The sequence below is a fragment of the Gambusia affinis genome, linkage group LG05 (genome assembly GCF_019740435.1).
Source record: "Gambusia affinis linkage group LG05, SWU_Gaff_1.0, whole genome shotgun sequence".
NCBI classification, from domain to species: Eukaryota; Metazoa; Chordata; class Actinopteri; order Cyprinodontiformes; family Poeciliidae; genus Gambusia; species Gambusia affinis.
In genome coordinates, this window is record NC_057872.1 from 28420606 (window position 1) to 28437338 (window position 16733).

The 16733-nt window shown below is 41.3% G+C and overlaps 1 protein-coding gene across 5 annotated transcripts in view; it reads right to left on the bottom strand.

Moving 5' to 3' along the window:
• The window catches only part of pou2f2a (POU class 2 homeobox 2a), a 61211-nt gene that overhangs the window by 25351 nt on the left and 19127 nt on the right, over nt 1-16733 (bottom strand). The window contains exon 1 of one of the 5 annotated variants that reach the window (XM_044117001.1): nt 1370-1488. The exons of the other annotated variants lie outside the window; for them this stretch is intronic. Within the exon in view, the coding sequence (XP_043972936.1) occupies nt 1370-1424 (55 nt within the window). The 5' untranslated portion in view covers nt 1425-1488. Of the gene's footprint in view, nt 1-1369; nt 1489-16733 lie in introns of those variants that run through there. 5 annotated transcript variants of the gene reach the window in all.

Here is a 16733-nt window from a genome sequence, read left to right on the forward strand (position 1 = left end):
AGTCTAATGTGACAATAATTAAGTCTGATCCCAGGCTCATGTAGAAAATAACAAAGATTTCACATATTACAATACAATTTTTCTGCAAAAATAATAAGAAAACGTCACGGAAATTGAAATAGATAGAAATTAATGTCAGGATTTAAATGAATCAATTTTAAATGAATATTAAAATTTATTAGTTAATTTCTAATCTTCTCAATCGCGAAATTGTTTAAATTATTGAGCTGATCCTTTAGTTGTATGCAAACACATGCAAAATAACTGCGGACTCTGTTATCAGAGCATCTGACATAACTTTCGTCTTTTACCAGTTTCTACCTTTACTTCGTCTGCATCGTTTTCCACCGTGTTACAGTGAAACTGTTACTGTTTGCTGCTTTCTGTGCGGCTGATGTGTCACCCTGATGATCAGAGCAATTTCTCCGAGGCCGCAGAGAATGGCCACATCGGGGTTAAGATGTGACTCTGAGCTTTTCAAATCAGTGAATCATCCTCTGGTAAAAGGTTGCACATCAGCACATGAAAATTCGCAACATGTTTAACAAATTGAGTCTTGATGACGGGCCAGGAGAAAACATGAGCTAATTGACATTTGAAAAATTGATTTCTGGTAATTGGTGAGTCAACCAGCAGCCCTGTTGTGTGTGTGTGTGTGTGTAGGGGTGTGTGTGTTTAGCCGGTCAGCTCAGGCTGTCTGTCACTTCTCGCAGCTTCTTTTGACCACCTAATTGAGGCCGTGAGGTGAGAAGAGCTGCAATTCATTCTACTTTCCTTCTAAATATTTTTAACTACTGAGAAGGAAGATTATTTTAAGTGTTTCCCCTTTTGATATTCTGTTTCTTTTATAACGTACAGACAACTTAAGCCTGGTCAAAGCAAAAGCAAACGCTCCGTGGCATGCATAACCACACAAAGTTTACACCACTTTAAAAGTTGCACGAAGCCTTCCTTATCAGTGAACCATCATTGAGGTAAAACCCTAATGCTTCAGCACTTGAGAAAAAAAAAAAATGAAAATGTTGACGGTGCAGCACATTTTTTCATCCTAAATTGAATTTCCACAAGAATATTTAACATGTACCATTAATTTCAAACATGCACACACATGAAAACACGCAGGGCAAGTCAGGTGACCTTTCTCTGCGTCCAGTCCATCCTTTCACCTCTCATCCTTTGATGTTGTCTAATTAGCTGAGCTTGTTAGACCCAGTGGCATTAATCAACAGCCTAGAGATGACTCTTCCTCACACACACACACACACACACACACACACACACACGCACACAGTTCCCTCTTCCTCACGCCTAATTGGTCTTGGCAAATGATGGGCAGCAACAGCAGAGAGCTGCACAGACGGCCACTCACCTGGCAACCACATACTGGAGAAGTCCTTGGCCGCTATCGCCGCTGTCTTGGTCATATCTGTGTGAGAGCGTGCGTGCTTCCTAAAGAAAAACTCTCACTCGCCCTCCCCGTGTCGAGTGTATTCAATCATATGGTTGAATTACCCCTCCCTCCCGTGCCTGCCTCTCTATCTCTCTCTCTCTTTCTGTACCAGTCCACACCCCCAAGGCCCCACCTCCTCCCCACATCCTGCAACATAACAGGAAGTAGCTCTCAAAAGAATAGGAACTCAAACACAGAGTGGAGAGTAAAATACAACACACGCATAAAAAAACTGTAAAAGGAAGGGGGACACGGCAGAAGAGAGTGGGAGAGAGAGTGAGCGAGCGAGGAGATTGATCAGATAGACTGAGGTGAAAAAGAGGGGGATGATAAGCGCCATCGGAAAGTGATGGCGCGGCTGGAAACAGCCACTCACACACACTCCTGTTAACGCGCTCGCACATGCGAGCTGAAAACAACAAGCTTGACGAGTCTATGACGGATGGCTTGAACCCTGACCCGTTGTACTTTCAGAGCTCTTTAAAACTTTTACACCATCACACTTTCTTTTCCTCATACCTGTGTTTATGTTTTGACTGAAGGGGGGCGAGAGGGAGCATGGGTGGGCGTCCGGTGGTCTGTCAGCCCCCAGCAGCAGAACAAGTGAGACATCCTCTGCTAAGTTTAACAACCTAACCCAAGCGGAAGGAAAAAGTCAGTCAGTACGCTCACTGTACCACTGACCACGCCACACTGTGGGCTGCACAGTGACACACCACAGAAACCCACACAATGAATCTCCAAACGTGACGGGTACACGGGGCATGAGTGGAACATTGCAGATAAAAGTAAATATGAGCCGCTGTCAGCGCCACCCACTTGGATTATAAGACTAAACCGATAAACAAGTGAAAAGCTAACGTCGAGGAATGATGCTGCGGTTGCAGAACGGCGCGTTTCAGCAGGATTTACTCTCGTATCTGAATGAGTCAGTGGGCTGCTGTGGCAGTGAGCCGGGGCGGCCACAGGGTGGCACTCTTTGTTCTTCTAAGCCGGGATCTGGCCCCTAAAGAGAGAGGTCGAATCACTCCTCCCTGTCCCCTCTCCCTGGGTCTGAGTTCACTAATTCAAAAGCTAACAGCAGCAGAGTTCCCAAGTTTAACCTTATAAATACTTTATGTGGTGATTTACAACAACCCCATGTTCTGCAGGACACAGTGCCGCACTTCAGGTGCTCAGTTAGAAAGAAACAGGATTGTTTTTTTGGCTGGATCCCATTTCTAGGTTTATTCCTCCCAGGTTTAGAAACAATTATGGCACACAAAAATTTATAAAAATTACAATCGATTAATTGACCGCAAACATTTTTGTATCGGTGCTTTCTCAAAACAATAACTTTAAAAAGAAAAGTTTTCAATCATAAAAAAGAGGAACAAAAATGTTACAGCAGCAATGTTAGAGCAGATTTCTACAGGGAATATTACAGAAGACTTTATTTTTCTATCAGTCTGACATTAAATTAGACAAAACCTTTCCTGTTTTAAGTCGCTCAGTGTTACCAAAATTATTTCTATGCAATAAATGCAAGAATAATGAGAGAGAGATTTTAATACATTCTCTAAATTCAGACGTTTACTTTCACTAAGGTCAATGTCTTTATATAATTTGGGGAAGCCCATTTGATGATGTCATAGGCCGAAACACTGGTCACACTACTTCCTTGTGTGTCTTTACAGGGAAATTAAAAGAAACCAGTGAAGCTCACAGGAAGAGAACTGTAGAAAAACGTGGGAATATCCGACCAACACGCCATTCAGGCCAGAAACTGGATGTTTGTCCCACAGATAATGTGGTTTTGCTGTGAAATGCACCTTTTTGTTTGAATTTACAACAAAAATTATTTTTCATAACTGCTTTAACCGTTCAGCAATAAACTTTTACCATTTTCTGTAAATCATAGTGAATATAAAAAGATTATTTCTGATTTGCTTTACTACAAGACAGGCACACATTTTTCAATTTGAGGGGTTTTTTGAGGTCAAAAATAAGTTTTAGTTTATTCCCAGTAACAAAACAACAATGTGTTTTACTCTTTCGGTAAAAGCAGAGATGTGTTTCACCAAGCTTGATGTTCAGGTGCATCCATGTCTGCTTTTGCAGCGAGTCACTGGGCGTTAGTGGTCATATGCACTAAGTTTAAACAAAACAAAAAACATGATTAGTCAAAGATGAATGCTTTGTGTTGTACCAGATACTTCCTTTTTTCTTTTGTAAGTGAAAATGTCAAACCAAAAAATGCTTAGAAAGTGTAAATCTGCTTTAAGTATCTGCAAAGCTTGAAATTTGCTCTATTCTTGTATTTCACTAAATCATAATTCAAAGGCTGTAAAAGAACCCAAACATTGGACCATTCTGTGATATGGATTTAAAGATTTATCACAATGTGTCTTTCTTTTAGGTAACTATGGCTGGCACTGCATGGCACAGCAATCACAGCCCCACAAACACAAATACTGCTCTTAAAAAACATTCATTTGCAATAAGCTTGTTTTTAGGACACCTGTCACATAAAGAAGTGTGAATTTTAAAACTTATTGATATTGATATAAGTAATATTTCCAATAATACAAACAGTTTTGGGTTTTTTAAACATAATTAATCTAAATTTAGCATGAAGGAAAAATTAAATTTCTTTTCACAGTAAAAAATAATACGATAAATCCTCACCCTACACTGGACGCGTCATTAAAGGCTGAACATTTTAACTTACAGTATCAGATTTGAAAACCACTCAGTTGGACTAATCAGTGACAGAAGGTATTTTAAGGGAGGTCAGGAGGGCGTTTGGTGTGTTCTTGGGTCAGGGGTCACTAAGGCAGCCTGGCTTTGGCCGTGACCTTTGCTCAGACCAAAACCAGCCCACATAAACCAGAGTGTAAATATGCATGAAGGCATAGTTGATTGAGAAACTCAAACAAGCTGTTGCAGTGAAATTACACAGCAAGCAAAACGCTCACAACTTAAACCACACAAGGACTTTATTCCGTCATTTACACTTATTTATTCAGCCGTGAGCCAAGTCCGCTGCCAAAACAGATTTATACCAGCTGGAGATTTCAAAGCTTGAGCTGTTTATGGTGAGAATTTGCTCACTACTAAAAGTTGTGTTTGTAAAACGGCGAACACAAGCACGCAATCTGATTGTGCGACTCCAGGGAGGAGGATGGGAGGAGGCTGGAGCCTCTGGAGTGCCATCAATCACTCCACTGTCAAAGAATGAGGGAGAGGCAGGGAGGGAGAGTATTAGATGCTACAAAAAGAGAAAGAGGAAGGGGGAAACTGCGAGGGAAGGAGGAAGGAGATGTAAAGGTGACGGGGATGAAGGTGAGAAGGGGATGAATAAAGAGATTGGAGGGAGGATGTCAGCTGGGAGGAGGATGTTTGTATAATGGGTCATCACAGGGACATTTCAAAGGTCTCCAACTGGTTCAGTATAGCGCTACGGCGAGGCCCTCCTATATCTACCGCAGCCTCGGGCCTACAGCACACTCTGGCTTTAATTCATATAATCCATCACATTCCTCTCCTTCTGGATGGGGACAGAAAAGGGCTCGGACACGAACCCCAAGTCCAGACTGTATGACTCGAATATACAAAGGAGAGATTTAAAATCCACTCCCACGTCCAGGTGTGTTTGTGTGTAGCTCCATGAAGACTTGCAGGATTATAAACAGTAGCTCTAACAGTATGAGCTCTACAGAGGTTGAGGTAACCTATGGGAAGCAGCAGGGGCTAAAACACAGCAAGCTGCTGGTTGCTTTGGGACCGACGCCATCTCAACCACATACACCTTCACAACACCTCCTGTCCTAATACTTCTCAATTGCTTCTCATCCTCTATGCCCTCTGCCCCTCCATCCCTCTTCCTCCTCACTGTAGCATCTCGGCAGCCCATTGGGAGCCAGGTTTGTCTAGACAGAGACCGCTCTCTCCCATGGTGCGACCAAGGTTGAAGCTCAAATCTTTATCTCTGCTCGCCTAACCCTGGCCTGTTCTTTTAGCACAGGAGGGAAGGGACTGGCAGCACAAAGGGCCACCAAGGCCACTAAGCTGCTCACTGACAAAAGAGGCTGCAGCGAATAACTATCCATGCTCTGCTTATTAAAATATGTACAGATGGATATCAGGTCGCTGTAGTTGCAGGAGACCTCTCCCCCTTGTGGCCGCTGAGGGACATGGCAACGTGGTTATCAAATTTAGATTTGTTAATTTAAATTTAACCTCCAGGAGATGATGATGCTAAGAGGGATTCTTCATAAGGTCAAGAAAATTATGGACAACCCTGACCATCCTCTTCATGAGACTGACTTGGGAAAACAGAGTGTCTTCAGTCAGAGGCTTTTTCAGATTCGCTGCAATACAGACCATTACAAGAGATCTTTCTGCTAACAGTAATCACTAACTACAATAACCCTTCGAAGGCTTTGAAAAAATGAATTACAACAGCATTTATCTCCCTTTGGGATTAGTAAAGTATTCTTTTACTTTTTTAATTATTTAGACGACAATAAGAAGAACAGCAACTGAGGAAAAGAAGAAATAAAACTGAGTCTCAATGTTTTTCTGTTTACAAATGATTTAGTGTGTCTCTACAACACAGATAGGCAGAAGAGGAAGTTAGAAAAAAGCCCATTAAATGTTGTGGGACTTACTGGACTACAGTTTTACATCAAATGTAATGTTTTCTGAGTACAAAGTTTAAAAAATGTAAAATTGGAATAAGCCTGAAAGATTTAAATCTTTTCTGGAAAGTCATCAATTTCATCCTCAAAAGCCAATATGGCTTCCAAACATATAAAACATACAAACACCTACATTAAAGACGTGTTTAAAAGTATTTCTATCAGTTTGCATTTCTCAAGAATGTGTATACGGTACTATATAGTAGTAAAAGCATTACTTTTTAGTTTTTCTGTCTTTGAAAATTATACAATAATTCTATAAAATGTATTGTAAAGTGGGAAAACAATTAAAGCCATAAGTGACACTGATGTCTGTCAACTGTGACTCGTGAGATTTTTTGAAGCAGTTAATTGTTTAGACGTTAATTTATTGGCAAAAAATAAATGAGTATTTTTTTAGAAGCAATTGAAACCCAAATAGCAGAATAAAAACATGCCAAAGTGGATTTTTGCATAATAGATTTCCTTTAAAAGAAAGTAATTCCTGTCCACTTTTGCCACATGCTTGTTCAGGATGGATTGAGATTCATCAGTAACGTTTTACCAGTCAGCCGTTATTACTCAGTTAAATCAATTGAACTAAAGTGAATCCAACCGGATTTAAACTAACTGCATGATTTAATAGGAACTGATTGGATTGAAATGAACTGAATCTGGAATCAAGTAAGATATAGTTAGAAGGTTTATCTTTTAAAGTGGTTTGATATGTTTGTTATAAATAGGTGTTATCTAAATAAAAATAATTGAAAATATTACAGAACGTTTTAGAATGACCTCGTTCACAATGAACAGCACATAGTTGCAAGTTACAGAAACAGTATGTCAATTATTTTTTTTTTTTTTTACTGTGCAGTCCAAAGTTAAAGTACAGACACGGATTCCAAGCTACATATTGGAAGCATTTAAGATTATAATCTATTGTGCTGAATATTTGCTTACATTCCTCCCTGGAACATTAACTTCTCTGCAGACAGAAGCTCAAGTTCAGAGATGGACAGAGAAATGGTTTGTTGGCCAGAAATGGAAAATTTTGGATCTGACTTTTTTTTCTTTATCAACCAGTTGAAAACTCAAAAATTGTAAACAGTAACCACAGCTGTATGCGGATGCTGTTACTGAGGGGAAACAAGTTTGCTGTTTTTAGCATCAGAGAGTCAGAAAAAACACAGAGACTCAGATAATTTTTTCCAAGTCAACACATTTGCAGTTCATTCAGTCTGTGAGGGAGAGCAACAGTTTAGCAGTTAACAGGAAGGCTGCACAGAAAACCTGCTTTGTTTCATCCATTGTAGGTTTGAATCTCTGCTACGGATCTGCTGGATTATCAAACATCAGCCTCAGATATCAGAAAATGCTGCTTTAGTAACGCGATCAGAGTTAGGCTCTACAATAAGATGGAAAAGTAGGTTTAAATTTTTTTCCTTTGCCCTAAAATGTTATCAAACCCCTGTTGTACAGCGTCTGATCTCTCACACAGCTACATGAGATTGCTTCTGCTAACATAAATAATTAATGACGGCTCGTGGCAGGAAGGCTAAACAAATATATTTTAAATTCTCATCTTGACTCCTTACTTGACAGTTCTTAAAACAAAACTGGAATCGACAAGATTTGGTTTTGGCAGTTTGAAGATGTACCAAACCCAGAGATTCACATAATTCAGATCAGAACATCTCTAGTGACTTCAGCTGTGGTCATCGTCAGCCTAATCTTCATCTCCTCTTCTTCTTCTTTCATGCCAAACCCTGTCATCATCATCATCCTCATCCTCATCAGTGTCCTGCTCTCTCTTTGCAACCTTCCTCGTCTTTCCTTTCACCCAGTTCAAACTTTCTCCTCTCCTCCTCTGCCTCTCTTTCTCCCTCAGACCTGCTGGTCAGCAGCAGCTGTGACATCACCGGCCACCGTTCTCCACTTGGATTGGACACTTGGCCACGTTGCCAGGCAACAGCAGCGAAAGGTCTCGGTGAGAGCGTGCTCGCTCGGGTGCGTGTGTGTGTGTGTGTGTGTGTGTGTTTATATCTGTTTGTAGCTTGGTGAGTGAAAGGTGTGTGAGCGATTTTCCTCGCCTTGCCCTTTATCTGTGCATGAAGAATGATCAGAACAGATATACCTCCATGCTTTATCACAGATCAAAGCATGTAGATGATTGGGCTGCCTCGGCGCCGTCCTCCTCCAACGCAGAAGAAGAAGAGGGATATGTGTGCGTTAATAAAGAAGAAAGATGGCACAAGTGAGCACGCGCGTCAGTGTCCAACTAAATGAATGCGCATGTTGGTGTTGAAAATGTGTATATGTCTGTATGTTGTGTGTGTGCGTGTGTGTGTGTGTGTGTGTGTAAGCCCCCGGGAGCGGGTGGTTATTGTATCTGACACAGCGGCTCTTTCTCGCGCCTCATATTTCTGGGCCGATCGATTCCTCTGACTCCCGACAAGACAATAATCGCACCTCCCTCTCTCACTCCATCACAACCATTATTACTGACCTCCCCAGGGAATGAAAAAGGGTGGAGGAAGGGAGAGATGAGGAAGGAAGGAAGGATAGAAGGAAGGAAAGGAGTCTGAGGAGTGATGGAGGGGGACGCAGAGTTGACAAAATGAGAGTAAGATGATGAAAAATAAAAACTGGAAAAGCACAGCAGTGAGACAGCAGGAGTCGGCCTTGGATGGTGCTGAAAGGAGAGGCGCTTGGAAGTTGAGATAAGGTGATAGAGGGATGAGCTCTGAGGAAAAAATACAAGACGAAAGATGGGGTTTGATAAAGTGGACGGAAGAATTAGAAAAAGACAAGTGATGGGGGATATGGTGAGAAACAGGAAAGACAATAACAGGGAGAATTAGTGGAGAAAGAGATGAAGGATTCACACTATCTCCTTCTAATAAAGGAGAGAACAGGAGACAGGGACAGAGGGAGGGAGACGGAAAGCAAAGAGAGGTGAGGAGGGGGGTTAGACTGAGGTGAAAGAGGTAGAGACAGAGAAATATAGAGGAACACACTCAAAAACAGAAATACACACACACATAGAGTGATGGCTGTGGAGAGCTGTGGAGGTCAGCGCTCAGAAATATTATTAAATTGACAAGAGCACAATAGTTGATTGGCAGCCTGACTCCTGCACCACCATTCAGTGGAGAAGAATGGAGACGCTCGCGCTCACATGGATCTGCAGTTCTTCACAAGAATCAACACAGCATGTAGACACACACACACACACACGCACACGCACACACACACACACGCGTAGCCCTTTGTCTGTGGAGTGTGTGTTTGTGTGTCTGCTTTGAATCTAGATGACAATTACAGCGATTGGCTCTCAATTTAAGGGAGTTGCTCTTTGACCCCATCACCTCTCTGGGCCTTTTTCACATTTTCTCCTCAACGCTCCTGCCTGCCTCTTTCTACAGATTCACTTCCACCCTTGTTCCTTTTCCAAACTATTCCATTTCCCACCTGATACCATTATTTTTGCAAGAACAGACTCTCCTCATGTTGCATTTATAGTGGGAAATATTTGTTCAATTATGCAGTCAAATGGACGTATTGTGCAAAGAGGTGAAAGAGGGATAGGTAAGAGAAATAAGAAGCTAAGGAAGGGGGTGATATAGGTGGTGGTGAAGCAAACTAGAGAAGGGGGGGCAAGGAAATTGGTCTGGCTAGCGGAACAGCTTTTCACCTCTCTCTCCCTCTCTTTTCTCTCCCTCCCTTTCCTCCTCTCTCCCTCCCTCTATTCTGCTTTGTATTCTGCAGAGATGACAGGGGGAAAGCTTTATTGCTCCGAGTTTGTATCGATCGGGGCCCCTGTGAGGGGGGAGGCCAGGGGACGCGCCGAGCGGGCCCTTTCTCAATGACGAGGCTCCCCCTCTCCTACCAGCTCTTCTCCTCCTCGCTTTTCGTCCTGACTCCAAACCCTTCTGCTCGCTCGCCGGCTCACTCTGAAATTCAAATTTGAGGTTTGAGAGCTCTAGAAAGAGAGACTGGATGAAAAAAAAGAGAGAGAGAAAGAGAGAGAGAGAGAGATGGAGGCGTCTGGCTTCTCCCCCTGACTGAGGCCTTGAATGAAGCTGGGATCTGATAAGGAGGCCCAACAAACACAAACAGGAAGAAGAAATGGGAGGAATAAACAAGCAAAGAGGAATAAATCAGCTCATGTACTTCTTCTTTTCTCCCCCTCTCACACTAACTGTCCTCCTCCCAACCGTATCCCCACGTTTTTTGTTTTTTTCACTTGTGTGTGGTGAGAAGGAATTTGTTGACAGGTGAAGAATGAACCGGGCCCAAGCATGCATAAAGCTTCCTGTTTCTGTCCTCGTTAGAGAGACAGCAGGGGAGACTGTACCCACTGAGCGACAGGAAAAAGCCCCTGAGGATGACGCTCTGTAGCATGGTGAACTACTTCAATGAGCGCAAAAAGGAGGAAACGCATCTCACGGCGACGTACAAATAGCAAATATCAACAAACAAGTGCCAGGAAAGGGGAGAATTGAAACAGCAAAATGCCACTCCGCGCCCCACTCTTCTTCTTCTTCTTTTTCTTCTTCTTCTTTTGTGTTGAAGAAGAGATTTGAAGACAAGGCAGACAATCAAACACTTGACTTCAACATGGCTGGATGAGGGTCTATTTATCCGTTGATAGGATGCGCAGCGTTGCACCAAGGCCGGGGACTGAAACAGATTGTGTGTCACAAAGGTTACAGGGTTCAAGTTTATGACCACAGGGCTAGATGGAGGTCAGGGGTTGTAGGTTCAACTCCCAGCGGGCAAAGAGAATCCCCTCTGTCTCCCATCCAAACATCCCTCTCCCACTTAGTCTGATCCCATGTAAACCTGGGGCTGGACTGCCAAACCACTGGCAAACAAACACACTCACAGCGATAACACAGTGGAACATATTCATAAAACTCCAGCAAGCTCGTACAAATCAAAAACAAATCTTTCCCTCCTTGCTGTTGTCTGTTTTTTTCCCCACATTACCACTGATCATGTAATTCCCAGCCCCCATCATGACTGGAACAATCGTTGCCTTCTCCAACTCCATCTCACTTACTCCAGAAACATGTCAGGGCCTCGGATATCAGCAGCAGCAGATGTGAGTCAATGTGACAAATTCCTGTAAACAGTGGATACATACACTATAAATATATATTGTCATTGATATTGCCTGTGTGGTTTAGCGCAGCTCCAGATTGAGTTCGGTGATAGAGTATACATCAGAGACTTGTGCTGGATACTACGCGTTTGATTTGTAGAAAGATAGACACATGTGTGTGCCACTGCACACACTCACATGGAAACATACACACACATGCACGCACACAGACACACACCAATAGTACAATAACCTGCAGGCCCATAACCTGCCTTGTTGGCTGGATGGGTAAATGCATTATTAAACACATAGGATTTCATATGTAGAGACAGAAAATGAATGCTGCACTGCTGTGGATATGCTCTCGTTCCCTTCAGTTTTCACTATTCTGGACCAAATTTACTCACTGCTCTTACCTCATACACGTTAGTGTGATAAATTAATAGTTTAATAATAATTTTTATTAAAAGATTATTGCTCTTTTTTCTGCGAAGCCATTTTTTTCTTAGCCATTTTTCCTGTTTTTACTCTTAGCAAAATTCCGACTGTTCCAGAAAATAATCTAATAATAATTTACATTTTGATTCATATTAAAAGACAAAATCTTTGGCAAAATATTGCATGTGCACTGATTAGCCAGGCTGAATATGGCGGTCACACTTGACAGGTGAGGCAGGAAAATTGTCTTGTTACAATGCAATGTTCTGCTGGGAGACAAGAGGAGCTGGCATTCATGTGGCTGTTACACTGACACATGCTGCCCACCTAAACATAGCAGAGCATACAAAGTGCAGACCACCTCCATGATGGCAGTATCTGACAGCACCCCACCCCTTTCCAATTCAGCAGGTCAACTTGAACTCGAACAGCAACAACTTTCCAGAATCGGCTCAATAGAGGGCTCACAGCATTGATTGGCCTGGAATACAATAGAGGGTCCAAAATACTGATAATATCAAGTCAGTATCACTATTGGATCAGTTTAACTCCTTAGTAAATCAGGAACCGATTGAAGAATCAACTCGACTTCTCAGGTCCTAAAAAATTGAATTTACATCCAAAGGCCAGACAGGAAAGTTGAGACAATCATGCTGTTCCACTTTTAATTTTATGTTCTCTTGACAAACAATCTTGTTTTTTTTTTTTATTAGTTTCTAATTATCCATATAATTAAACATTAAACACGCTTCCAACTTGATTCTTTGACAGATGTATTATTTGCTACAGAAATATAGACAAAATAATAATTAGGAAAATAAAAATTAATAACTAAGAATGTCTTACGACATAGATGTAAATAAAACATAACTTAATCTGATTCTTCAAGTTCAAAAAGTGGTTAAAAAATAATTTTAAGAAACTTCATCACACCAGACAAACAAAAATTATATCCGTCACGCCAACCAGTTCTTACTTTCTTAAATTAATTGGAGCATTTAAAAGTTAGCCATCACAATATTTTCCAAAGTGATAATTAATTCTATATTTTAGTTACAAACTAGCTTAAGCATTTTCTAATAGCTTAAAGAAAATGCTTATGATTTACAAAAATCCCCCAAAAAATGGCCACAACACGTTTTAATTCTTATTCCTTGACTCTGCAAAGGAGCATTATGTGATTTTCTTCTGTAAAAATTGTCAGATAAATAAACTGTCCATACTTTCAACATGCCGCCTGTGGAAAATATCCAGACCATTTTGTGACAGCAATCAGTGACAGTGACCCCCCTCAGCAGGTCAAGTTGTTGTTGCTGTTAATGGAAACCCTGAACGTGTTGTTTAATGAAATGTTCTGCAGGAAATCAAGAGGCCCTGACATTCATATTGTTGTTATGTTGACATATTCTGCCCATATGAACGTAAAAAAAGACCATGACCACATTCATGACTGCAACCCCTGACAGCTGCCCGCCTCAGCGGGTCAAATGTCCAGTCCAAATTTTTCTGCCTGCGCAACTTTTGGTTGGTACCTTTAATATTGTAGCTCCGTAAACGTCTGATAGGGTCAAAAAGATAAAACAGAAGATCCTCTAATGAACAAAAATATAAATCTTAATGTGACCCATGTGTATTTGATAATTGCTCACAATGAGGGTGAGCAAGAAGAAACCAAAACAACCCTTCGATTAACCAAAGGGCCCACACACGTGGAAGAGTTGAAGGGCAACTAAACCACAACACGAGCGCCGTGTGTGTTTACATCTGCAGGGCGGGCAGGCCGGGCCCCGACTCTCACGGTAATCGATGAACAAGGGAGGAAAGGGAGGCAGTGGGTGAGGAAGGGATGTGTGTGTGGGGGAGAAAATCGGTAAAGAAAGCAGGTTATCTTTCGTCATTATGGGAGGGGGAATCCCCGTCTGGAAAGAGGGGTGGGGAGGGCCTGGTGGGTGAGGCGGGGTGAGGGAAGACCGGGGGTTCATTGATAAAAAGGGAGAGAAGGAAGAAGGGGAGACTGTGTTTGGCATCGAGAGAGAGAGCAGACAATTATCTGTATTGATTAGAGCGGCCCAGTACTGTGAAGACTGAGAAAACTATGACTGGATCAATAGAGAGGGAGAGTCAGAGAGGAAGGGAGGGAGAGGGAGGTAGTTAGAGGATAGACAGACCAACAGAGAGAAACAAATGACACAGATAAAGAATACGTAGAAAGAAAAATATGAAGAAATAGATTGTTTGCTGGGCAAAGCAAAAGGTGAAGACATGAGGTGGCACAAAAGTTAAGAAGGGAGTCTGGGGTCAGGGAGTGAGGAAAAGAGCATCAATAAAAATATTAAGAGGTGCATTATGCTGTTGATGTCATTCCTCTTTATCATTGATTTGACAGTACAACCACAGAGTTCATTCAACAAGTCATCCAGTGCCCTCCCATCACCACAACAGATGGCTGCACAGAGGAAAGGGAGGAGAAAAGACAAGAAATACACCAAGAGCAACTTAAACTTGACAACTGAGTATAAATAAACTTGGCTCACAATGATTTGGTCCCTATAAATCAAAACGAAAGGGAAAAAAAGTTTCCTCAGTTTTTACTATATTTCTAATTTCCCTAATCATGATAAGAAAAGTATCGTGATACTTTTCTTATCATGATACCAACCGAAATGAGTACGGTTGGTACTGATCAACAGTCATGCTGAGCCTAAATGCAGGGGCTGTATGTCAATACTTTTCAAAGAACCAGACAGATGTTTCTTTTTTTCATTTAAAACCATTGAAATGAAATCAGTGACATTTGAATCAGACTAAAGAGAAACCTCACTTTAATTCAAACCAATATCTATGCTGTAGTTTCAGCTACACATTTACAGTGATAAATAAAAAGTGAAATAAGAGGCACAGATGATCAATGACGGCCTTCCACAGACAGATCTGCGTGCATAGAAGTTTGAAACTTTCCTACATGTGTGTATAAACACACACAACAGTCACCAAGCGCTTTACCTTTGAGGGTTAATGTAATTTCTTTTCTGCATAAAATAGCTAAAGTTTCTGCTCTGCAGAGTTGTTTGCAACGTTTTGTTCATGTGTTTTTTAAAAGTTAAAAATTTGAATAAAGAATTCATGAAAGTACTAATGCCTGCTTTTGCAACAGAATAAATACATAAAATTAGACCTGCACAAGGCTTCAAATAAAATACTAAATGCAAAAGGACTTACTATCATACAAAACATGCATATTTGCAAAGTTAAGATAATACATGAGGTTGCAGATAAGAATAAAGTAAAACTGGCAGCTGAAAAAGCCAGTTCAGCTCTCTAAAATATGTTGAACTTCCCATTACGGTACTAGTCAGAGAAGTGCTCAGTTAAAAGCTTATAATGCCTAGGACATTAATATTAATTTAAAAATTAACATTAAGTTCAACAGTTTTCAAAAAGACATGATAATTTTATAGTAAAACTAGCCCATTTAGCTGCTGACAAAACATTTGTTCCTATAAAATACTGAGGTTTGTGTAAAAAATAAACTGGGAAAAAAGCAACAAAGAAAAGAAAACCAAGATGTGATAGAGATTTAGAAGAATGTCATGTGGGAGGCAGTGTGTTGCTCAGGTAGGGGGCCTTTCCGTGGGGCCTCTCTTTTTGTCCTTGACAAAATCCAAAATGGTGGTGAAGGGGAGGAACAAAAGGCACACGAGGCAAAAACAAGAGAATGACAACCTGTGCTGAGTTCATTATATATAAAAAAGCTCCTACTGCCACATATTTTCTACAGTGGCTTCCTTTCCTCCAAGCTTTCTACTTGCAGACGTCTAAAACTCAAAACTCAAACTGGTATCGGTAAATCTAGCTGTACCACACATACACTCGTACAGACACACAGTATGCCTTTCTATCGTTGCAACAACTTTGTAAATATTTCTATTCATTTTTTATTCATTTCTAAAGCCTAACCTGAACTGAATTCACATCGTAGACCAAAACCTAACCAAAAAAACAACACATTCGTGTGAGGCCTGGGCTTTGTAAGTAAGGAAGTACAATTTATTTTAAAGCACGTATCACAGATATTAAAATCACACTTTACAGTTGGTCATCAGAATGTTGCATTTGTTGGACCGACAAGCCCCAAAAGATGACAAATGCTAGACCTCGCCAATAACAGTACATACCTGACCCTGACCCTAACCCCACCCAGAACCTAACCCAGAAACAGCACTACTTCTTATGGGACCAAGGGTTCTGGCCCCATAAGGACCAGTGGGACCTGGTACTTGCTAGGAAAATGGTCCTTACACTGTAGCAAAAACAAGACCACACACATACCCACTGGATAGCATCTGTCATTTCTTATTTTATGGAACATTACAAGATGATAGAATTCAGCCGCCCACTCATTTGATATTTTCTGACACCAAAAGAGCAACATATTGTCAGAAAAGGTTTATACAAACGCGTATAAATAGATGGGAAAACATAAACTCTGATTGAGGGAGCCGGAGCTGGATATTGAGGAAACCTTTGGTAAGGGCAGAAAATGTCAGGTTAGACAAATGACCTTTTAAACATGGAGCAGATGTAGAGAGTTATGCACAATATGAACAGAGGGCACCTCAACTGTCCGTCTCTTAATGGCTAGTGAAAAGATAAGTGTCACGGTTTCACAAAGCCCTGGAATAAAACTGAGTTATTCCTGAATCAAAGGTGAAATTTTATAGTTGATTGTGCCACTGCACATTTGGATAAAACACACTGGAGCATACCTACAACAGAATATTCAAAAAAAAAAAAAAAAAAAAAAAAAGGGGGGCGGGGGAGTATTAAAGATGCAGTACAGAAAGAAATAAGTGACAGTGACAAAGAGGTTGGGAGAGCAAGCCATGAATTACAGGTGTGGAGTTATGCATGGATGACATCACTGCAACCCTCCTCCAGCCCTTGGGAATGGGCACCTTGGAAACGGTCGCGAAGGGAACAGAGTAGAGGGGGAGGAGGTGGAGCAGGTAGCATGGAAGACTGACAGCTAATACAGCACTGAATTTAACCACTTTAACAATGTGTGTTGCTGATAAAA